This window comes from Lepidothrix coronata, unplaced genomic scaffold (assembly GCF_001604755.1).
Source record: "Lepidothrix coronata isolate B3197 unplaced genomic scaffold, Lepidothrix_coronata-1.0 Scaffold9, whole genome shotgun sequence".
Lineage (NCBI taxonomy): Eukaryota > Metazoa > Chordata > Aves > Passeriformes > Pipridae > Lepidothrix > Lepidothrix coronata.
Genome location: NW_016690189.1, coordinates 5,545,529 through 5,569,184, shown reverse-complemented (window position 1 = coordinate 5,569,184; position 23,656 = coordinate 5,545,529). Strand labels below are relative to the sequence as shown.

Below are 23,656 nucleotides of genomic sequence, written 5' to 3'. Positions count from 1 at the left end.
GCTTCTTCTGACTTACAGGAGAATCATCTAATTATTTTTTAAGAGTTATACCTGCTGCTGATTATTCAGTTCAGAGTGCAAAGTTATGTTCCAATACTATAATACTTTAAAGATAATTTTAAAAACATCATTGAGGTTCTAAACAAATTCTACGAACTTGGAATTAAAATCCTTATTTTTTTACTTGAGAAAAAAACAACTTAGGTAGCAGTCACTAAACTTGAAGTTTGTAAAAATTTGTAATTTTTCAGAGCAAAGTTGATGAACAAAATCTGATAGATGTGCTTCAGAAAAAAATTAAAAAGTTGGAGAGTGAACTTGAGACAAAGTGTGAAGAAACAGAAAAAAAAGGTGTAAGAGAAGACAAGGTATGTGATATTTATATCGTGGCATTGAAGACATCATCAGCCTAGATCAAAGCAGTTCTACTCTCGCAGTTGCTTCTAAAACCAACCAACCAAACTTTACCAGAAGAAAAGCAGTTTCATGGCTGCAACTTCTTCATGTTTCCCATGGTCTTTGTTACTGCTCTTGTTACTTAGTACTGGTATATTAATGTTTTCCTGCCTTTTTTGTAGAATTAAAGATCCATTAAAAATCTTAGAAAACTAAGATTTTGTAGGTAGCAGTTAAATTTATTACATAAGTGCTGTCAAATGTGCCTCTGTGAAATCGATGCAATGGTAAAAACACAAAGTAATTAGGAGCAAAAGAGTGAATCCTAAAAGGGATGATATCTCTGTAGGTGATTATCCTTCACAATAATGATCTCCACATACAAGAGGTTCTGAGCAATTGGAGTTGTGTTAATTTACCAGTTGTTTGGTGTTTTCCTTGTTACTACTTCAGTAACTAATTAGCAGCTTCTCATACTAATCATAAAGTTTACTGGAATATTACAGCATGCTTGTATAATGACATTCAGACTAGTTATGATATTAAGTATTATTCTAGGACTGGACTTATGGATCCACTGAATTTGAAATGTTTTAAATACCTGTTGCTTTGTGTCTAGAGGTATTTTTCTCACACTTAGCGTGTATTTTTCCTGTTTTCTGAGATTTTTCTTTCCTTCCTTTCCTTAGTAGCAGTAACTGTTTAGAAAAAAGACAGACAACGAAGTACAGGGGATAACTGGGGAAGGGAAAATTCCAATTAAAAATAAACAAACAAACAAAACCCCAAACCAAACCAAAAATAGCTTACAGGAATATTGACTGTGATCTTTCAGTAGCCATTTGCAATGCCATAGGTACTGGTTTTAACCAATGTATAATTTATAGTTACTGAATTGTTAACCCTAAGTAGAGATTCCATTTCTCATAGGAAAAAAAGCTGTGCAGAAGACAGATAATGTTTTAAATAAGCCCCTGGAGAGCTGCAGAAGACAGATAATGTTTTAAATAGGCAGAGAAAAAACCCTGCTTTTTCTTAAATCTGTCTAATGTGTAATTCAGAGTAAATGGATAGATTGCACTGGCACCTCTAATTTCATAAAAGGTGTCACTCCTTTTTTTGTAAAATGACTATTAAAAGCTAAGGAAGAATTTGGTAACAGCATTAAACTGTATTACCTTTATATACTTTACACAGCATATCCAGCCAAACCTGCTATTTAGCTGTGGTAAATCATACATGCCTGCTATGGCTTCCTGGTTTAAATTGATAAATGAAGAATATATTATTTAGTTTTCTAATGTGTTTTCTTGTTTTACTTCAAGAAAAAAAACTCAAAAGGATATACATAATTTACTTATGTTCTTCACAGACCCCCAAGGAGGATATAATTAGATGGGAAGAAGGTAAAAAATGGCAAATCAGAATGGAAGGACTGCGAAACAAACTAAGGGAAAAGGAAAAAGAGGCAGATGCTTTATCCAAACAGCTAAATACATTGAAGGAAATTTATACAAAGTGAGTTGGTTTTAATCGATTCAGCTACAAAATGATGACATAAGGGAAATCTAAATATGATTTTCATGTAATAATTATTGCAGTCTGTTGTGTTTATAAGATTGATGGTGAGAATTTGACATTGCTATTGAGATTAAAAGGATTAGTTAATTTTCAAGCAGCAGACTACTTACTCCTCTAATATCATTTCCCTTGTAGAAGCCAACAACCTTTATTAGAAAAAACTGTATCAAAATAAAATTAATTTAATTCCTTTATTATGCTTCCTGTCTTAGGATTCTGTTGTTCTCATAAAGCAAATAACAGCTTTAGGAGGACAGGCTGTTTCTCACCTCTGCGTTATTTAATCAGGCTGCTAGTATCACTCTCGAGGAAAAAAGACAATGCAGAAAGATTCGTGCCTTGCAGAATATACCACCTAAGGAGTCTTTCTGCTGTGCCTTTTGCAACCAGACATGTCTGTCTGGTATTGGCCTTTTTAGCCACCAGCGTGCTTGTAACAAACGTGAGTAGAGCCCTTCCCAAATCTTCGTTCAGGAAGCTTAGCCATGATGAGGACTGGATGCTGTGCTGCTGTTACCTGTAGTGCTACTGCAGTAGTGACTGTTCTAAGCTTATGAGATGGAAGCCTTTTAAAAAAAAACAACCATATGTGCAAACCCTCTGCAGGTTTTATATTTTCTTCAGTACAGTAATAGCAGGGTTTTACTGACAAAAGATGCAGAAAAGAAAGAAAACTGTGATAGTAATTGTAGCTGTTGTTAAATGGTAGATTGAAACGGCTTCAAAATAGCATTTATTCTTAGCAAGTCTTGCATGATTTTCACAGTGAACAAAGGCAAAACCAACAAGTGGTTTATGACATGCATGATACTGACTTGATGTTCATTGTTTTTTTCAGGTTTAGGTCATTTTTTTTTAGTATCTCCGTGGTGACCTTGTTAAAAAGAAAAGGGGGTATGGTTCACTGAGCAAACAAATTGCAAATGTAGATTCTTTAAGACGGGAAATATTTTCTCCTAAAGAAAGCAAGTTAGCAAATAAACTTTTAAATGTAAGTTTACTGGATGTTTCAGGACTGAAAAAGAGAAAATTGCTCTGCAGAAGAAACTGAAAACTACTGGTGTCACTGTTGACCGTGTTGTTGGAGTAAGAGCCTCAGAAACTGAAAAAGAAGTGGAAGAACTAAGAAAACGGAATCTAGAGTTAGAAAATGAAGTTGCACATTTGAGGTGAGAGTCTTTTTAAAAGAATCTATAAAAAGCGAAAAAAATCTAAATTAGTAAAAAATGTGTGGAATGAGATGGTCTCTAAGAGGCCAACTAATTCAGTAAGGAAAAAAAACAGACAGGAATTAAAAAAATTATTCTTTGAGTCTGTGATGAGCAAACTTAAAACTATTTGGGAGCAGTTGTGCATATTAAGAGAATATGCAGCATTTGTTCATTATTCTAAAAAGCTAAATAATGTGAAAAACATACGGCTCCTATTGTGTAAAATTATAACTACAGTTTAGAGTTGGTGGAAGTTACTGAAATTGCTAAGTGCACTTAGGGAGTGTATTCTTAATCAGCATATTCACTATCACAGTGGATAATGTATCTGAGTAGAACAGGCTGGACATGTATGTATTGTCCATTCACAGGTATTAGTTCAAATAGTTTATATGGCTAACATTGATGTAGAATAACTAGCTCAGTAATACTGGAAAATCAAACGTAGAAATCCAGAAGTTCATGGTGTTTTTTCCTTAGGGGATGTTTTTCTGCATTAATAGCTGTTTGTTTGTTTTGCCTTGACTTGTTTTTCGATGTAGAACACTGCAAGCAATCCCAAGAGATTCTGTTGTAGAAGATTTACATTTCAAAAACCTATACCTCCAGGAAAAGCTTCATGCATTGCAGAGACAATATTCGAGAGAGACATTTTCGAGACCCTCAGTAAGTTAATAATATAACCATATTACCTAGAGGAAATGCACCTACTTATCAAAAATATTTGTTATCTATTTGGTATTCTGTGTCATTTACGTGGTTTTATTCAAATGACAGTATTCTAGAACATGATACAAAATACTCAGCTTTTAGTGGTTTTAAAACAACAAAAGAAACCTAAAAAAATCCTCCAACCCCGAAAACTTATAGTTTCTGTGTTCTATGGGTAGACACTGAAATATTCAGTATTCTAGTATATGTGGAGAAATAAGGAAAATGTGTTTTTAGATATATGAGTCTGCAACTGAGAGAATACTTTTATATTACATATTGATTGAAAATTTAGCATGCACAGAATTTGGGGAAATACTGAGCTGCATTTCAGTTACATTAGGTGTTTTTGTTGTGCTTTGATTTTTACAATGTTCATTATATTGCAAGCTTTGCATTATTAAGTTACCTTAATCTTTCAAGAATAGACTTAACAGTACATTCTAGTTTTCTTTATTTCCTGTTTTATTTTCTGTGTTCTGCTTTTCTTTCATGCTTCTCTCTGTCTTCAACTTGAATCAGAGTAGATGTGACCAAACTAAACTGACCGGATCTGTTCCTATCACTGTCAGTAAACAAAAGTATCTGAATTTCCTTCAAAAGAAATCTGTTTCGAGTAGGGATGAAATGAAACATCAGGCTAATAATAGCATTACTGATGGCAATGAAATAGATGAGGAAGCGCACACACAAACCTGCATCATGAATAACAAAGGCCAGGAGGCTGCTGCAGATGCAAGCACAAAAGTGTCTCCTGAACAGCATCCTGAAGATGGTGAGAAATGGAAGGACACAGATTTTTCTACAGAAGTATTGGAAAACAAAAATATAGCTGAATATGATAAAGAAAACTGCAGTGAAAAAGAAGAAAATATAAACCAGCCTGAAAAAGGAAAAGTTAATGAGGAATGTGAAGAGGAGAGCAAGCAAGAAATCTTCAAACAATCAAATGTGGATGAAGAAGAAGGTGTAGAAGAGCCTGATACTGACAGAATGAGCTGCAATCAGTCTGATTTGGGGGAACTTTCTACTCAAGCTAATGACTATGAAGCAGACCAAATAAATGTGAATAATGAAATGAATCAACACACTGCAGAGAATAAACATGAAAATTACGGAAGCTATACAGAAAGGGTTGAAACAACCTCAGAATTGTGTGAAATCCCCAAGGTTTGATACTGTAGTGTCCCCCTAGCATTTCTTCAGTATAAATGATAAAGAAATAGAATAGTTTGATTTTGATAAAGCCATGCTCTCCTATGCATGGTCTGCAGGGATATTGAAGTCTAGTCATCAAGTGGTCCATAAAGCAAACCTTGTACTTTCATGATAGGCATGCATGACAACTCACAAGTAAGCTACTGTCAATACTAAAATTTTGATTCAGAGTTTACAAAAAACCTCAATGATACATGCAGCAAGCTGATGATCTTCATTCTTTAAGAGACTTATGATATCTTCTTACTTACACTTACTTACTTCTTACTTAGACTTATACTAAAAAATATGCTTTATTGAAGCAAATACTTTATTCCTGTTATTAGTGGCAAAGTAATGAATCATAAAGTTAATTCCATAATTACATAAGTGAAAAACACTGATTATTATATCATTAAAAGGTTTTATTCTTTACTAGTCAGGCAAAATAATTTACCATATAGTTATGATTTGAATTGGCAATATAAAACATGCACTCTTCATGTAATATTACATTCTTCATGTAATAGAAATTACTAGCCTCCATGGATAGAGACTTAAGATTGTAGGAGATAACAAACTAAGAACAAGAGTTACGTACTACTGTTCCTGACTTGCTCTGTGATCTCTTTGACATAACTGAAATGTCTTATGACATATTTACTATTTAAAAAACTATCAGAATATATCCTTAAAATTAGATGCTGTTCCCAGAAACAGTGTCACAACTTACTACACTCAATAGCTTTTTTGTCTTTTAGATTTTGGAATTTATTTCTACCCAATAGTTTGAGAGTTAATTTTGGTTTGACGAAATTTTTACTGGTATATACTGATTTGTAAAATTCCCTTAACAGTTAAGCAAGTTTAGGAAATGTAAGAGGTGTTAAAGTAGATTAGATCAAAACTGGTGATAATACCATCTTGTTTTATTTCTGTGAAAAATACTAATTATCTGTTGCTCTTAATCAGCTACAACTGATAGTTGTATTGAACTAGTGCATTACCACTTAATAATTTTTTTCCCTTCTCTTTTTTCAAGACATCAGGAATAGGGTCAAGTGATCAGTATCGAAGAGAACAAGAAGTTTTAAAGGAAAATCTAAGATTGTCATCTGAAAATGTTGAGCTAAGATTCCAGCTAGAGCAGGCCAATAAAGATTTGCCAAGACTAAAGGTAACATCTTTTTACCTTTAGTCCCCTTTACTCTGACACAGGTTAGGGGAATTGTTTAAAAAGAAACAGATATTTTTTCTGTATATACTGTCAGTTTTTCATGTTTTTACAGAAGTTTAGAAGGTTGAATTGCTGGTAGAAATGATAGAAAATGTCATTAATATGGGAAAGTGCTTTCTCTTAAATTTTTGAAAGTTAACCAGTTGAAATACCAATTGTAATTTTGTTCACCAACTGTTCACGTCAATTTGAGATCTAATTAAATTGCTTATTGCCTTTTTTTTTTTTTGGTAGGACCAAGTAGATGACTTAAAAGAAATGTGTGAACTTCTCAAAAAAGAGAAAGCAGATGTTGAACGAAAGCTGGGCAGCGTTAGAGGGGTGAGTATTGTATCAGCATTTTCATCATAATTAAATGAGAATGAAAAGAAAAAGCTCAAAGTTTTATTGAAGCAAAATTACTTGGAATCAAACAAAAGCAAATATTAATTGTTCTTGTTTATTTTATTGATAAACTGCTATAATAAATTAATGAAATGAAGTTAACAGGACCATTAGAAGGACTACAACTACACTTAAATATATACACTATCATGGCCTTATTTTATCACTTGGATTAGTTATCTTCAGAAACATATTTATACAATAAATTTCAGTTACAGCTGTAATAATGAAAATTATATTAGTGTATTTATTTAAATTATTTGACTTGATGCAGATGTTACAAAGTGTAAGTTATTGCTAGTGAAGGTTTTTGTTTGTTGTACTACACAAGATGACACAGTTAAATTTTACTCCAGCTACTGTTAACTACTTTAATAGAACAATATTTCAGAAGTTAAAGGAAAAAAAGTCTTCAGCAGCGCCCAATATGTTTCTTGCCCCTAACTTGTCAGACTATTTGTATGACCTTTTAAAGGAAGCTGACTTAATTAAAAGCTCTTCAGTGCCTTCGTAGCTCTTTCAGTATAAAAGGAGAATGAGTTCTGCTTCTGGGTACCTGGAAAAGATAATTTTCCATTCTTTTACTCAAACCTTGCGTGAACTGCTTGTTTATTTTTTCTTCTTGTGCAGTGGTAATTTTTGGACAAGGCAATGAAACTGTTGTATGCAAGGGTTCTGAGAAGGCAGCAAATTTTGTTCTTTTCTTTCCTTTTCAGGCACCAAGATGTGACAAGTTTTTCTTTAACTCTGTTGTGTACCAACGCAAACCTCCTAATCCTTCCAATTATTTTAGAGAAGAAGAATAAGTGATTTTTACTTCTGAGACTTGGTTGCTATATAGATTTATGTGGAGCTCCAGGGAGTAAAATATTCCCTATTTTACACTGTACTATGCTCCTTCCTTAGAAAGAAAAGGGGGTACCTCATGGGCCTGGAACTAGAGTCAGCATCTTTAAATTATTATTGCTGAGGAAATCACTACAAAAATGATGAAAAAATAAATGGTTTTGAAGACTCTTTAACAGCTTTTCTAACTCATCAATTAATGTAGTGAAAGAAGAAAAATGGAGAAATTACAAGATTTCCCCCCACATTTATTTATTTATCATCCTTCAAGAAGAATATATGCCTTTGGAAAGGGAGATCTATGCTTTAAAATGTAGTTCTCCTGTGACTTTAACTCAGCAGAAGTAGGGTTGCTAAAAAACGGCCCTCTTTTCCTCCCTCAAGCTCCCAGCCATTCTTCTCCAGTCCTCCCAACAGTATTAGCATTTAAACAATTGCACAGTCTGTTGGACTGGGGAATTGGTCTACTAAAAGAAAAAGCTAAAAATTAAGTAGTTCTTTGATTTATTTTTCTAATGTTTCAGTTTAGTTCATAAAATACAGCAGATTTTGAGACTTAAAGGCAGCTTTCTTGGGTAACATAGAAAATGCAGGAGCTGATACGTTGACTTTGGAGGTGAATATATTATTAGACATTTTGGGGAACTAAGCATGCAAGGAATTTTAGGGTTCAAGTTATACCAAAATAATGCATCATTTTTTTATGAGTTGCAATGGGAAAATAAGCAATAAAGTAAGATTTAGTGTATCTCAGAATGTTAAGATGAACTATTTACTTACTTTTACTTTTTTTTTCCCCCCTCTCTATAGGCTGGTAGAAGTGGAAAGACAGTCCCAGAATTGGAAAAAACAATTGGTTTGATGAAAAAGGTTGTAGAGAGACTCCAAAGAGAAAATGAAGAACTGAAGAAAGCACCAGCTGTGGTTTCAAATGAAAAATTACTTGGTCTTGAACAGGAAAATGAGGGGCTAAAGGTACAGAATTATCTCCAGTGACTATATTTAGGTCACAGTTTATATGCAAGTTAGTAAAAAAAAATGGAGCAGCAAGGCTGTCATTGATATTGATTGGCACAAGTGTTTTAAAAATATGAAACATATAGAACAGAAAAGCAGAACTTAATTTTAGCATAACGTACTGAATAAGGTATGTTGTACTTTAAGGATATATTTAATTATTTGACGAAACGTTATGTTTATTGTGCTAGGTAGCTGTAACTATGCTGCGTTTTAAAAATTGAAATCTGAAATTTTCTACTAAGCAATGTATACGTGCTTTAACAAACTGTTTGATATTTAGTCTGAAATGGAAAAAATGAAACGTGATCTGGGGGACCAGCTGAGTATGCGTTTTGAATCTAAAACCAAAGGAATGGAAAAAGTCATTGCTGAAAACGAAAGACTGCGTAAAGAACTGAAAAAGGTACGGTCATTATAATGCATCCCTTTACTCCACTGGTTGTGGCAAGTGTATAAATACATGGTTGGTTTGTTTGTTTGTTTTTTAATGGTTGATATAGCACTGATGTTGCTATGACAGATTTTTTCATTATATGTAGAGAAGAGATATCCAAGGACTAGGGCAAGACAGAATTAATAAATTGAAGTGCTAGTAATCTTGGATGCAGTTTTCCTCTAAATCAGCCTATGTCACCATCATTTTAGATAATACTGTGTTTCATGTGAGGTTAAGTATTCTATAAACATTTGGTTTTACTGAACAACAGGAAGCTGACAGTGGAGAGAAGCTACGAATAGTGAAGAATAACTTGGAGATATTAAATGAAAAGTTAACTGTACAGCTGGAGGAAACCATTAAGAAGCTAAATTTGGCTGAGAGCCAACTTGATGGAGCTGACAGCAAAAGCTGGAAGTCCATTGTAACAAGGTAGGAATTAAAAATGTAGTAAGGAAGATAAACACGAGTGTTAAATCCTCTTTAAATATTAACAAACAAGTTACACTTTCATAATTTTTCATCTCTCTTTTGAAGATAGTTTTACATTATCCATAATTTATTTTCTGTTTCTATATTAATATATAGAATCAGTATACAGATCTGATATGAATCTAGCAGAGACCTAGTGTCTTTAAATACTGGCCTTGTTAGCTGTTTCCCCTATATAGAAGCCAGTTATTTATCTCCATTCTTCAGATCAGCTCTAGATCTCTGGATAGTTCAGGTAAAGGAAGTATTTTGTGTTCCCTGCTGCTTGAACGTATTGTATTTTTGCTCTCTGCAATGTCAGCATTTCTGCTGAACACAAAAAGTATTTCAATAATTTACTGCATGAACAACAATCTGAAACAAAAAACTGAAGCCAGAAACCTGCATTTTCCAGTTGAGTAGCATTTGAATCTACCTTTAACCATATGAATGTGCAAAGGTTGTGTTAGAAAAGCCACTGTGATTTCTAGTCTTTGGGACAAGTAGGCACAGCAGAAGATCCTTCCTGTGTGTTCTGTAGGCCCAGAATTGCAGCCAGCCAGTTGATTCTGCTTTTTGTAGAAGGGAGAAAAACTGAGATCAGCCGTATCTTTTCCAGTATATAAAATGAAGTTTGAGAATCACCATTTCTAGATTTTTAGATAAAACTCAGACTTGGAAATCAGCATCAAAAATTTGTTTGCTAATACTAGTAAATGTGAACAACTCTTTAGCAATAAGTTATCTGAAAGTTACCTATCACTTGTATCACACAACATGGAAGAAACTAAAAAGAAGTTTTATGATTGTATGCCTAAGTTGTAAAGCAGAATTACTTTTTAATTTATCTTTACCTCCACAATTAGTGGAATTTTATACTTTTTCTGTGACAACCTACTTACGCAGGCTGGAGATCTTAACTCTACAGCCTGAACAACTCTAATTCCATTCATTCTTTTCTAGAAACAAGCTCTTTTGCTTTGTGGTTTCTGGTTTGCTTACAGATATGATTTTGGCAAATGGTCACTCCAAAGCCATGGTCAGTCCAAGAAGCGTTACTATTAAACCCATTTCATTAATGAGCTGTGACTAGCACAAAAATAGTAGTTGTATGTCACACTAACATATAGATGAACAGATATAATGAACAGATTGATATAGAATATTCATTATATATATATCTCAAGATATGTTCACATGAAATATGCTCATGATTCATCAAAGTGGACAAGGAAGGAGAATTTTGCCCTTCTTGAGGCAAGTTTTTAGTTGGATATCATCTCATACTGCTGGACCTCAGAAAAGGACAAAAGAAATGTAACAATGCTTAGGCTATTAAGAGAAATAAGCAGCCTGTGTCCTGCATAAGGGTTGAATAGAGCAAATTTTTGGTAAAAAATCCTTAGGTCTGGACTCCTGTATGATCTCAGGGTGAAATAAGATGATGTACTGCAAAAGTACTCTTGAACAGTTGTAAACAGAAGTGAAAGGTATCTACAAAATCAGAACCTCTGACAGTAATCTTATTAGGGCAGAAAATCAGCTGGACAGGAGAGAGATTTCTCTGATTTTACCTTAGGTCAGATCACTGTTGATATCCAAGATTTTACCCACTTTCGTCTTGCAATCCCACACGATCCCTTGGGGGAGTTCTTGTGCTTCTCTGGCATATTGCTGAGCCATTTCATTTCACTAAGACTTCAGAAAGCCATTCCTTTAACTTTTCCCCACACTATCTAGTGAGATAAAATGTCTCTATGCAAGGTCATATTTAGCATAAGGAAGGTGGGCAAAACTGGCTGCTGACCACAGGAGAAAGATACAAAGATGGTAGGCCCTTAACAGCTAGTGTAGGTTCAGTAGTTTTAATACAGTTATTCTTTTAGTTCTTCACTTCTTTGGAAGAACATTTCTACTTAGTCCTATTTACTTGATAGAGATATGTAGTTGTGTATAGACAGCTATAAAATACATGGTTGTGCTTAATTGTACTTGCCTATTTCAGCTTGTGAATAAAAACTTTTATGTGCATTTAATTTAATATTAATTTAAAGTAAGTTAATAACATTAAGAAATTACTAATCCAGAGGAGCTGCTTGAGGCACTTTAACATGCAATCCACCTCACTAGCACATATTCCAAAGCATATGTGGTAACAGAAAGTATTCAATAGGGCAAAGGGGTGTCATCCAAGGGACCCTTCAGAAGGCTCTTTGATGTGTAGCAAAATGTTTGCTGTCTGATAATCCACTTCAGATGGGAGACTGGACTACATGTTCTCCTGAGGTACCTTCCAACATTTTGGATTCTACACAAACCTTTTTGTAGCCTTGTACAGCTGAAAGCAAAATGGAATCATTCTCAGACTGCTGTTACTTCAGGGTAAACTAATTTATTGTAGAACAGTTTTGCCCTTGGAGTCTTCCTCTTCTGTATCTGTATTAGCCCTTTTCTCAGTACATTATTTTCCATAAATTATTAAATAATAAGAAAAATACTGTCAAAGGTACAACAAAGACCCAACCAGTCTACATATTGCATCAGTAACAGGCATCCTTTTAGCATGAAGTAGTTTGGGGTTTATGTGCAATAGCACGAAAAGATTCCCATCATCCTTTAATAAAAGGTAAACACAAAGAAAGATCCACAAAAGTGTAATATCTGGAAAAGCTTTTATTCTAAGATTAAATATGTATTTTTCATTATGTTTCTTTCAGCACGCTGTATTTATAAGACCAGTAATTATTTTCAAGGCCAATGCCCCAAGCATATTTTAGGGTTTATTTTATGGCATTTATTCTCATATTTAAATCTGTATTTCTGCCCTTATCTTTTTCTAAATAAAACTACTACCAGGATGCATGAAACTAAGTTGAAGGAAATGGAAATGGATATTGCTAAAAAAACCCAAAGCATTGCTGACCTTAAACGGCTGCTTCAGGAAGCAAGAGAACGTGAACACAATGCCGATAAAAATTTACAAGATCTAAAAGAACAAGTGAGTAAAATTTAGCCAGATGACTCTGAGAATAGAATGATTATTATTAATTTATGTCTTTCTAATGTCTGTAGTGGCAAAGTAGTTATTTTTTCTCTAATCCTTTCTTTTACAGTTTTTTTCAGTCATAGTTGCCTCAAATATATTTACATATTTTAGCCAATTAATGAGGTTTACCACATATTATCAATATATATTCTTGACTTGCAGCCTTAGGGGAAAACTGTGTTTTTCTGCTATGTTCTTCTGTACGCCCTTTTTTTACTATAGTTTCTGATCACATGGAAGCCTGTAAGTAGAGATACTTCAAATGGTCTTTAAAATCCTTCTAGCTTGTTCTGCAGACTTCTCTACTCCTTACAGGTTTTCGGGGGGGAGGATTGACTTAGCCATCCTAAATGGGATCTTGATTTGTTTCCAACACGGCCTCTTACATGTAGCCTCTCATAAGTCTTTCAGATACTATTTTATGTGTGGAAGAGGTGATGTAATTTTAAAACTCAGGTACCTTTGAAAAGATGTACCACATTCTGGCTTTTAAGTACTCCAGGGATGCAGTCCTAGGACTATTCACCTAGGTCAGCTTCCATCTTCTCGTTTGTTAATATGTACGTGTTTTCTTCCCCACACTGTACAATGGTCTTGCACCAGCCATTTTCAGTGTAAGGCACCAAATACAAAACTTGCAGTGTGGGAATTCATATGTATATTATGTAAGAAAGTAGATGTGTTCAATAAATAGAACTTGGAATTGATTCCTAAAAAACAACCATTTTGTTAATTTTTGCTTGTTTTCCCTTTTCTATAATGTCAGCGTTATTAACATGAAGTGTATACCAGCAGCAAAATTAACTCAGAGATAAAAATCTTTCATTATGTGGTACCCAGATGCTTACCATTTTAGGTAGAATCAGAACAAAAGCCTATCATTAACAGTAGCCTCATGGGGGTTCATAAATTGTCACCACATTCATAAACTGTATATTATCTTCTATTTAGAACACTATTTTTCTTGCTTTAGCATCTTTACCAAAAGGCACTTCTAGAGGCTTGTTCCCTCTCTGGTCAGGGACCTATTCTAACTTAATGACTGCAGGTCATACCTAGTCAATGTACACTCATTTGGGTTTTCACCGCAAAATTACAGGCTTTTCATATTATCTTTCAAAAGGAACTTGAACACCTAGGGATGCAAATAAGTACATCAGTAGTATTTTTAAAGCACTTAATGATTTAGGCATATCACTTCCTTAAGCATCTGTATAAATTATGCTGATGTAGCTACGTGTCTAACTTTTTTTGTAAATCTAACTTCTGAATACTTTTTTTTTCATCCTTCATGAAATATGTAGCAATGATCTATGCAAACTTTGAAAAGGCTGCTGAGAATTAGCTTCATACAAACTCTCAGTAGATGAACACTTGGTTTCTTTTTTTTTGATAACCTAGTACCTGGTTACATCTTTAGTATTATTTTCATTCATTTTTTAATCCTGGGTCCAAGAAAACTGTCTGAACTGTGTTGTTCATGGATGCTGTTTTCATAAGTAAAACTTTCTTCATTTTTCTTTCAAGATTAAGCTTCTCAAATATCTTCCTGAAGGTGAAAGGACAGAGCAAAGCCTCATCAAGGAGCTTCAGCTTTTAAGGTAACATACTTCTAAATAAATAAATACCTCAGCCAATATGCATGAAATAAGAATGACCAGGAAATGTCTATTGCACATTTCTAGTTAAAGTTCTAAAATACTTTAATAATTTTTAAAAATTATTCTAAAATTGTTTTATATTCCAGATTAACTAATAATCGATTAGAGAAAGAAAAAGCAGAACTAGTGCACCAGATGGAGGATTATAAGAACCACAGACACACCTATACAAGTGAAGATCTGGCAGCTGGTAATAATTTTCAATACCTAAAATAAAGATCTTCCTGTATTTGGAGCCTAAAACTATTTTTACTAAATATATTTGTGCAAAGTGATAATAAATCTAAAGAACTGTTTGATTTAGATTAATGCCAAAATAGTGTAAACTGTAGCAGACTAAGGCCTTGGATTTTTGAGTACATATACAAGCCTTTTGTAGAGAATTCTTAGTAAAAATCTCCATAATCAATTATCCTGAGCAAGAGACTGTAATCTTTGTATGATTTTTTCCTCACAAGGTGTGTAGTTCATGCCACCACTTGTTTTATTAGCCTCAAAAGACTGTAAGATATCAGTCATTCACTAAAATACTCTTTTGCTTTGGGTTCTAAGCTGCTAGAGAATGACTGCCTACTTCCAGATAGCAGCTCTGTGAATAACTTAAGATTTAGCAGGCATCAGTCCCATGGGAAAAGCAGAGCACATTGCCATATGACTGGAAGAATAAAACCAAAACAAACTAACCCTCCTGAATTTAAGAATACACATAACAAGATCCTAATGTTATTTCCAGACTTCCTGAGCTTAATTCAGAGAAAGTGTACATGTCATATTTCTCAGAAGTGTGGTCACTGGACTACTGCATTCAATCACAAGAACTAGACACCACTGTCTAATTTTTACAAGAACTAAGGAAAAGCCCAGATGACTTGAATTTTTGGTGATCCCAGCTGGGTTTACACACTTCAACTGTTTCAGCTTTCAGGAGATGCAGAACTACTCGAACAAGATTATTTGTGCCATGGATTTTCATTACTATAAATTTCATAAAAAATCATCATTATTTTTACAGGGCATAATGAAATTGTAGAGAAGGATAAAATAGCTGACCTCCAGACACAGCTGAAAGCCCTAGAGCTGGAAAAACAGCAATTAAAGGTGAGTTGCAAGGATCATCCTAGGCAAGATAACGAGTAAAATTACGGTTAGCTAGAAAGAGCTGTTTAATATCTAAATTAATATTTAATGACCAAGTCAATTTCAAACCATTATGTTTACAAAGCCTATTTTGTTTTTAGTGAATGTGCTGTTTATGGGTAGAGTTTTTTTGTCTCTAGATAACATCCTTATTATCTCATCATTTAACCTCAAGACAAAGGAAAAAAAGTTGTGCTGTATTAACAAAGTTCTTGATAAAGGTGGAACTCCTTCATTCTTTTCAATAGGAGGAGACAAAAAAGCTGAGAAGAGAATTAGAAAACTATGACCCTTCCTTTTTTGAAGAACTTGAGGATCTGAAATATAACTACAATGAAGAAGTAAAAAAAAATATAATCTTAGAAGAGAAGTTGAAGCAGCTTTCTGAAGAGTTTGGTATCCAAGTGCATAGTCCAGGCAACATTGCTGTTGATTAGGCTAGTGTTTAGTATTCTCAGCATTGATACAAAAAATAAATTCCACAGCAGTTATGTAATATTAATTTGTCTGTGGTTATCTTAGAATAATACAAGTCTCTTTAAGTTACACTAGTTTGCACACACCTAAGAATGCAGAATTGGATTAGTCAACAGTTATATACATCAGTCAAAATAAAAGTGAGTTTTACCTCTCCCAGCTCCTTCACAGTATCACATTTTAATTCAGAACAGTTAAACTGGGTAATACACAGGTTTCAGGTGAAGTTGAAACCTTGGGCTTATCCTAAAAGTTGAGAAACTCTTAAAATGTCAGCATATGTAGCTAAGTGTGCTAAATTCCAGATTAATAAGAATAGATAATTAGCACTTGCTGTCTCATCTGACCATACTGTTTAACTCTGAACTCAGGGTCAGTATGTGGGATGGCTGTATTTACATCCCTGGTTATTTTTACCTCAATTTTAAAAAAACCAAGAACAAAGAACTGAAAATTAAATTGGTATTTCAGCCAAACCAATGGTATTTTTGTACATAATTGATTTTTTATTTTGTATATTTTATATAGCTGGATGTATACTTTTATAGCAGAAATAAAATAAAACCAACTCAAACAATCATTCAGTCTCACCTTTATTATTTATATGCCTTATTGTACTTAATATACCCTTGAAGTTTCCTAATTGAGATGCAGTTGTAAGTGGAAATTATTAAGCCATGTCTCTCTCCAATTACTAACGATCTCCAAAATAAAACTAGTATACTTTCTATTATTTATTCTTTTTGTCCCAAAATAGTGGAAGTGCCCATAGGATAGAGAGTAACTGGGGTTTCAAGTAATAGCATAATGCTTATGTTAAATAATACAGGGAAAAGTTTTGCCCTATAAGAAACTGTTACTACTTAAAAAAAAGTTATCAAATTTTAGACAAATTCTGGTCCCATCAGAAATATGGTCTTTACTGTAAAGAAACTAGATCCTAAATCTGAATCCTACATATAATAGTGTCATAACAATTATATTTTTAAAAGTGCAACCTATGTAATTTTTCCATTTGATTGCATTCATTAACTAAGCTTTTAGAACGACCCATTGATAGACAACAATACTTCTTACACTTAATGTTGACAGTTTCCAGAAATGGGTTCAAAAGTTAAGGATTTTTCAGAAAAGAAAATAAACATGCTGGAAGCTAGATCTCGCTCTGGCTGTCAGATCTCTGTTATCTAAAATTAGTCATTTAGAATAAACTTAAAATGATACAGTACCTGGGCTGTTGCCTAAGCTGGTAGATTATTTGTAAAAAGTTCTGTGGTAGACACAAGTAAGAGGAATGCAGCACACGGGACAATTAACTCAGAAGCAGAAAATCATTTTAAGCATCAAACTTGATATCTTTGAGTCTGTCAAATCTTTGACCATCCAAGTTTGAGAAATGGTGAAACAAACTCTTTGGTTCAAAGTCACATTCATATTTAGTTCTATTAAAAGAAATTACAACAGGCTGAGAATTCAGGTATGTCTCTGCAAGCGGCCAGGGTAAATCAAGATGATGGCGATGGAGCTAAAACAAAAAGAAAGAAGATCAGCTCAGCAATTTTGATAGAGTAGCACAACTTCCAGGTTGGGGGGGTGTGGGTATGTGTGGGTTCTAGGATCCTCTGCATTAGGGCACTTAAAACCATTAATCAGTTATCTGAATAATATGAGTAACAATGAAGCACAAAAGGCAAACTAGAACCAAGGTGTCCTCCACAGTTTCAGAAACAATACAAACGTGCTAATTAAAAAAAAATCACATTCTTATTAATAATACTTGTTCCATAAGTCATCAATACAAGAAATTAATTTTTAAATAACAGAATTAAGATTTAAAATTAATGATTCCTATACAGAGAGGCAAGAAAATACTATGTTCTCAATTACTTTGTTAGCATAATGTTGGGAATGAAAATGTTCAATGTCATCATTGCAGTGATTCAGTGGCTTGACTAATTCTACTGTCATCTCATTTGATGGAGGACATTTATTATTTAAAAATTTGGAAAAAGAGACAAAAAATGAGTACTGTACAATACTTCACATACTGTGAAGTATTGTAGTGTTTTTCACATGTCTATCCTTATATTTACCTTGATTAAACACCCATCATGGCAGTGCCACACAATTCCTTCAACTTTACCCTCACTGCAGCTTTCAAACCAAGACAGTATGTCATTTTGCTTCAAAGTAGGTGGATTCTTTATTTCAAATGCTCCATGTGGTACCAGAAGATGTACAGGGTGCTTCTTGCTTCCTAATCCTGTTTAAAGAAACAAATATATTCCTGTTAGTTAACATGTGACACCTTAAAATTTTTCTCATTTTTGTTACTGTGGCTATCTTAAAAGTACTCTGTGGATTTCTATTAGATACTACAATATCGTCCTGCCTTTAACTAAACATTAAGTGTATTTTTAAGTATCAGATGCAGCTGTCTATCCTCACATTTTAATTTATTTATTTAAATCTCCTTCTCCTTTGAATAAAATAAACATGACACAGAGATTTTTACAGTTGTATGTTTTGTCCTTCTGGTCACCTCCTCAGTAACCGTAACGCTACTGGCTAAATTTTTCACACTTCAGATCACAGTCAATGGCACAAACATCTTAGTTCCAGAAAATCTGGCATATCTTTTCATGAATATGGATGAATACTTAAGCCAGGCTGTTAACAACTGCATTGCCTCTTCACTGACTGTTCAACACAAATCTTCATTTAAGAATACAGCTACTGAATTTTTTTTTTTTGCGGTTCTTTTTATGTACTGGGAAAATGCTTAGACCAGATATGACTGTCCTTGCAAGTTATCCTGACAGCAAAGCTCTGAAATTAGAACTCACTTGTGCTCATATCCAATTGTTTTTTTGTTATAAGGCTTTTAAAGGAAGAAGCCACAACCAAAATTTAACTTAAATTACACTTCCTTAAAAAAAATTCCTTTTTCATAATTTAAAAATTGCAACTTATGACTAATTCTAGGGGCTCCAAAAATGGTTGAATAAAATTTTCTACTTCAATGGACTAAACACCATCAGAAAAGCAAGTAAAAAAAGTGAAGAAAAGGCACCAAGAAACAATCTTAAAAAGTTATTTTAATATTTTAATAGTAATATTTAAAACAGCTTTTCCAGTCAAAATATTTTTTGAAAGACTAAAGCAAAGCATTTTTATAGCACTGATGTTTAATAGAGATAACTAGTCCCATGACAAATAAGCTTTCTAAGGTATTTTTGGGTGACTGTTCCTTCAGCTATCCCTTTCTCTCCCTTCTACGAAGGTTGCTACCAGAGAACTTTTAAAAAAAACTTACACAAAGAAAATGCATAGTTTTCACTCAAAAATAGCACTAAATTAAAAATGTATTTAAGCACAGACCATACAAACTTACCATATGGATTTGCATTAATATTGGTCCCAATAAGCTCCAATGTTTGTTCTAGAAGTTCCGATAACGGCACTGGACTGATTTCCAGAAGCCCTGGGTCAGCATGGCGTTTCAATACCAGTGCTATTTCAGCCTCATAATTTATAACAGATGAGTGCCAGCAATACTGCTTACTATTTTTCTCCACAGGCACCCAACCTATGAGAAAACACTGCATTTTACCAAAGTAAGCATCTCAAGTTATTAAGTATGCACTAGACCTGTACATGCATTAAAAAAAAAAAAACAAAAACAAGAAACCACAGTTAACTACAAAGAGAAAGAGTAACAAGAGAAACTGTTGTGTGTCAGAAGAATGCAAATGTGACATTTATGCCTTCCTGGATAGTGAATGAATGACATTACAATTCTTTTTTTTTAAATACAATAACTGCTATTTTTAACTCTGGAACTAATTCTAATTCACTCCAAAATTCACACACCCACCCTCACCAACCCCTTTCCCCAATTTTACCTGTGCTGCATCATAGGTACCTGGCATATGTCCATTTTCATCGGGCAATGGATTGCCATTAGAGAACTCTAAGTCCTTTGCTGGAATCCAGGTATCTGGAACAGGCTTGAAATCCTCTTCAATATTCCATGCAAATTCTAAACATATAAATGCGACATTTAGTTTTCAGCAAACTGTTAGCCAATTTTGCTAACAGTTTTCAATGTTTGTTGTTTTTCAATGCAATTATTAAAGTACCATTGATCTAAACCTTGTTTTACAGACAGTAGTCCCAGTTACTTCATACAAGCACCAATATCTGTCACACTCGAGTAGTCTATAATTAGGATGGTTTAAAGAAGCACGTAGCCTTTAAGTAGTTTAAAAGTTCAAAAACTAACTAAGATTAAAAAAATAGCTCCCTATGCCAGTTTAAACCTCTCTCAAAGTAAAGAGTGACGTTAAAAAAATTGGAGCAGGATCACTGACATTTCCCATGTTAGATTAGTTTTTCCAACCAGCTAACTTACTTTGCCAAAAAGAAGGAAAAAAAATCTTCACAGACCTTTGCAATCTTTCAAGGAATGCAAGAATTGTCTAAACTTTTTTTCGCCTTGTTTGCTGGGTCTTCGATCCAGTCTGGCCCATAGATAGGGTTGCCCTAGCGTTTCCAGAGAGAGAAAACCAGCATGTTACTGAGGTAACCATACACTGCAGAGTACTGAAATCAACTGTGTAACAGGCAAGAATTCTCAACTGCCACTAGAGAAATTTTATATCCAAATCTGCTATTTAAAGTCATAAGTTACACTATATGAATCTAAAAATCTATTTTAGATTCTAGATACAGTCTTGCCTAATATAATACAAAGTTTTTTACAATTTCACGGAAAGGCAAGAACCCCAGCGATGCAATGAATCACAGTCTTCTCATTTCCACTCCAACTCCATAATTCTATTAATCTTACCCAAGGAAATCAGACACTATTATACAAGTCCCAGTGTGCAAGGAAGACTTACTAATACGACATTTTAAAACTGGAATAGTTCCTGGATTGTCATGTTCACTTAAACCATACTTCATGTATTTCAGAGACTAAAATCTGTAACACCTTCAGAAACACCTGCTAAGTCTATGGTAGCTATTCCTTTGTGGTCAAGGTGCTTCATGACAGTTGACTTCACAACAGCTGTAAATAAATCATACCATGAAAATGAAAACTAAGTAAAGCAAGGCTTCTAGTCAGCATGAGAAATCTGCATATGGGTCTTCCTTCTTACCTTTATAGGTCGTTACGTAACAGCAGGTTCCATCCACCTTTTCAGTAGGAATTGCATTGTGTATATCTGCCGCTAATGCCTTTCCAGATATAGTTTCAGTTGCCAAAACTTTAAATGGCTGAAAAGAAGACAAGTGGCTATGTTATTGCCTTGCTCTCCTAGGGCTCCTTACAGTTGGCCTCTACTGATTTCTAACACTATCGAAATACACCCTTGTTTCTTCAAAACTTGACAGTTTGCAAAATGGTCTAAGACAGAAGAACCAAGGCAATCTGTTTGCTAATTCTCTCCCCCTTTCCCATTCTTGATTAGCATTCAAAGATGATTTTGCTTTCCACTTTAAACAGGGCATATAAACTAGAAGGGGTCCAGTCCAACGCTGCAAATATTTTAAGATGTGCCTTCCTGTATTAGAGTGGCAATAGAAATTCCTCATGACTAGCTCTCCCACGCTTTCAGTTTGGAGCTGAAAGTCAACAGCATCATGTTAGTGCAATACACAGACCAGCGGAATGCAAGGTGGCCAAAGCATCCTGGTATTAAATACTTAGTATCAGTGCTATCAACTAAATACTTCTGTGCTTCAAAAGAGCAAAGAAATACATGATCTGTGGATCTGAAACAAATAGCCAACTAACAGAAATTTCTAGTAAGATATTACAGCTTCTCTAACACTTTCACTACAAACATGCAAGCAGTTGTGTTTGGATTCAAATGTTCTCCTCTACAGTCATCATACTTCCTTCTTCTCTCCCCAGTCAACTTTGTCTTTTAAGCTGGACACTGTCTCTTTCAGTGGACACAAAGCAAGTCCTTGTCTTGCAGAAGTCTTGAAACAGAATGCTTTTGTTACATGGCATGTCTGTTTCACATTTTAGTTATAAATCTGTAACCATGACATACAGCGTATATTAAGACTAAAGATTACATGATAAAGAAAAATTTCAGGGTAGTGAGAAAGCAATCCCATTGGTTTTAGCAGCACCACCTCTCCTTTCTTCCCTACCAGTCATAACCCCACTTTATCTTTGCCTAAACTTTGTAAATAACCCCAAAACAGCGTGTGCCAGTTCCAGATCTAATACCCCGTTCACTTTTCCCGTATGAAGGAACAACAGTGTAGGGATGTACCCTTACATGACCATTTTCGATGGTGCTGGTACCCTGAGTTGAACAATTACATTACTGTCCTTTGTGCAACCATTTCAGGTCTTCGGTCCAAAAGCCAATCGCCAGTGGGACCGAGTCACCCAGCTGGATTCAAGTTCACTACGCAGCTGCTACTAAAATCAGGAAACACAGGTTGGAGATCTGCAGGTGAATGCCACCCCAACCTGCCCACGTCTCACAGCCTCAAATTAATTATTCTGTCATAAGCCTGATATTCCTTCGACCACAAAATGAAAACAAATAAAAACCAAACCAAAACAAAGAAATAGACAAGCTCGGTTTTTTTCCCTACGAGGCTCACAGGCGGGGACAGCAGAGTGGTTTTACACAGGCTCCCAATGCGGTCACGTAGGAGCGGCCTTCACTTAGAAAAAGCAAACACAACATCAAGGCGACAACATTTCTGCGTGGGGCTGAGCTGAAACGGCATCCAAAAAGCCTTTCTTCCCTGCATTTCAGGGGGAGAACCGCTACCGTGGATTTCGCTCAGAATCTGCAGCCAAACCTGTCGCCATTCGGCTGTGGCCAGGCGGCCCTGACACGGTCGGTGCTGTGGCAACCCGCGGCCCAGCGATTTCCTCCGGGCTCGTGCAGGGGCCTAGCCCCGCCTGCCTGCCTCCCGCTCCCCCGTCCCCTGCCGCCCCGGGCACCTGGCGCTCCCTCTTGGCCGACGGCTCCTTCTTCACCTCGGTGACGAACAGACAGGGCACCTTGCGCTGCACAGGGCTCCGCCGCCTCATGGCCACGGCCGCCCGCTCCCGCCGCGCCCGGCAGCGCGCCTGCACCGCCCCGGCCGCGCTGCGCCACGGGAAATGGAGTCCGCCCGGCCCCGCCTAGGGCGCTGCTGAGCGACCGAGCACCGGGGGCATCGGGGTCAGTTCCCTCCATCGGCCCTCAGCGAGGCGGTGGCCTCTGCCCGGCCCGGGGCCAGGGGCAGCTTCACTTTGCCCAGCGGAGGCTCCCACGAGAGTGGACTCCTGCCTCCATGGGTCCAAGGTCCTGCCAGGAGCCTACTCCAGCAGGGGCTCTCCACAAAGTCACAGCCTCCTTAGGGTGCATCCACCTTCTCCGGTGCGGGGCCCTCCATGGGCTGCAGGTGGATCTCTGTTCTGCCGTGGACTTCCACGGGCTGCAGGGGCACAGGTGCCTCCCCATGGGCTGCACCATGGGCTGCAAGAGAGAATCTCTGCTCTGGTGCCAGGAGTCCCTTCTCCCTTTCCTTCCCTGAGCTTGGAGCCTGAGGGTTCTTACTCACATACATTCTCATTCCTGTCCCTGGCTGCTGTTGCCTAGCAGGCTGTGGTATCTTTGTGGTGTCAAAGATTTGTTCCCAAAACTGTAGTTCCATCAACAAGAAGTTGGGTATTATTTAAGCCCCACCAAATGGTTTTTTTCCGTTTTATGCTAAGGAAGCACTAGAATGGGAGACTCTTTGAAACAGTTTGTTTTTCTGTGCCTTCTTGGAAGCAAGAGAGATAAAGAAAGATGTTCAGCCTGGACAGATCATGTA

The 23,656-nt window shown here is 35.7% G+C and overlaps 2 protein-coding genes across 10 annotated transcripts in view; one reads left to right on the top strand and one right to left on the bottom strand.

The window, feature by feature from the left end:
* CEP290 (centrosomal protein 290) overlaps window positions 1-16,442 on the top strand; it is a 53,461-nt gene extending 37,019 nt beyond the window's left edge. For 6 of the 8 annotated variants that reach the window (XM_017804377.1, XM_017804376.1, XM_017804378.1 and 3 more), the window contains 15 exons: window positions 252-368; window positions 1,769-1,914; window positions 2,991-3,146; window positions 3,731-3,854; window positions 4,422-5,069; window positions 6,139-6,273; window positions 6,568-6,654; window positions 8,374-8,538; window positions 8,864-8,986; window positions 9,291-9,451; window positions 12,347-12,488; window positions 14,064-14,137; window positions 14,284-14,387; window positions 15,210-15,295; window positions 15,583-16,442. In XM_017804377.1, coding sequence (XP_017659866.1) covers window positions 252-368; window positions 1,769-1,914; window positions 2,991-3,146; window positions 3,731-3,854; window positions 4,422-5,069; window positions 6,139-6,273; window positions 6,568-6,654; window positions 8,374-8,538; window positions 8,864-8,986; window positions 9,291-9,451; window positions 12,347-12,488; window positions 14,064-14,137; window positions 14,284-14,387; window positions 15,210-15,295; window positions 15,583-15,771 — 2,457 coding nt within the window. In that variant the 3' untranslated portion in view covers window positions 15,772-16,442. Of the gene's footprint in view, window positions 1-251; window positions 369-1,768; window positions 1,915-2,990; window positions 3,147-3,730; window positions 3,855-4,421; window positions 5,070-6,138; window positions 6,274-6,567; window positions 6,655-8,373; window positions 8,539-8,863; window positions 8,987-9,290; window positions 9,452-12,346; window positions 12,489-14,063; window positions 14,138-14,283; window positions 14,388-15,209; window positions 15,296-15,582 lie in introns of those variants that run through there. The other 2 variants (XM_017804379.1, XM_017804380.1) reach the window with 2 other exon arrangements.
* A 681-nt stretch (window positions 16,443-17,123) lies between these two features.
* On the bottom strand, window positions 17,124-23,651 carry CUNH12orf29 (chromosome unknown C12orf29 homolog). Of its 2 annotated transcripts, none has more exons than XM_017804387.1 (7): window positions 23,402-23,651; window positions 20,977-21,094; window positions 20,261-20,356; window positions 19,737-19,853; window positions 19,206-19,400; window positions 17,905-18,074; window positions 17,124-17,336 (listed from the first exon to the last, which is right to left on the bottom strand). In XM_017804387.1, the coding sequence occupies exons 1-7, from the start codon at window positions 23,492-23,494 to the stop codon at window positions 17,148-17,150; spliced, it is 978 nt and encodes a 325-aa protein (XP_017659876.1). In that variant the 5' UTR covers window positions 23,495-23,651; the 3' UTR covers window positions 17,124-17,147. The 2 variants fall into 2 exon arrangements, with proteins under 2 accessions (XP_017659876.1, XP_017659877.1); XM_017804388.1 differs by lacking the exon at window positions 23,402-23,651 and adding an exon at window positions 22,797-22,929.
* Between the last annotated feature and the right edge of the window lie 5 nt (window positions 23,652-23,656).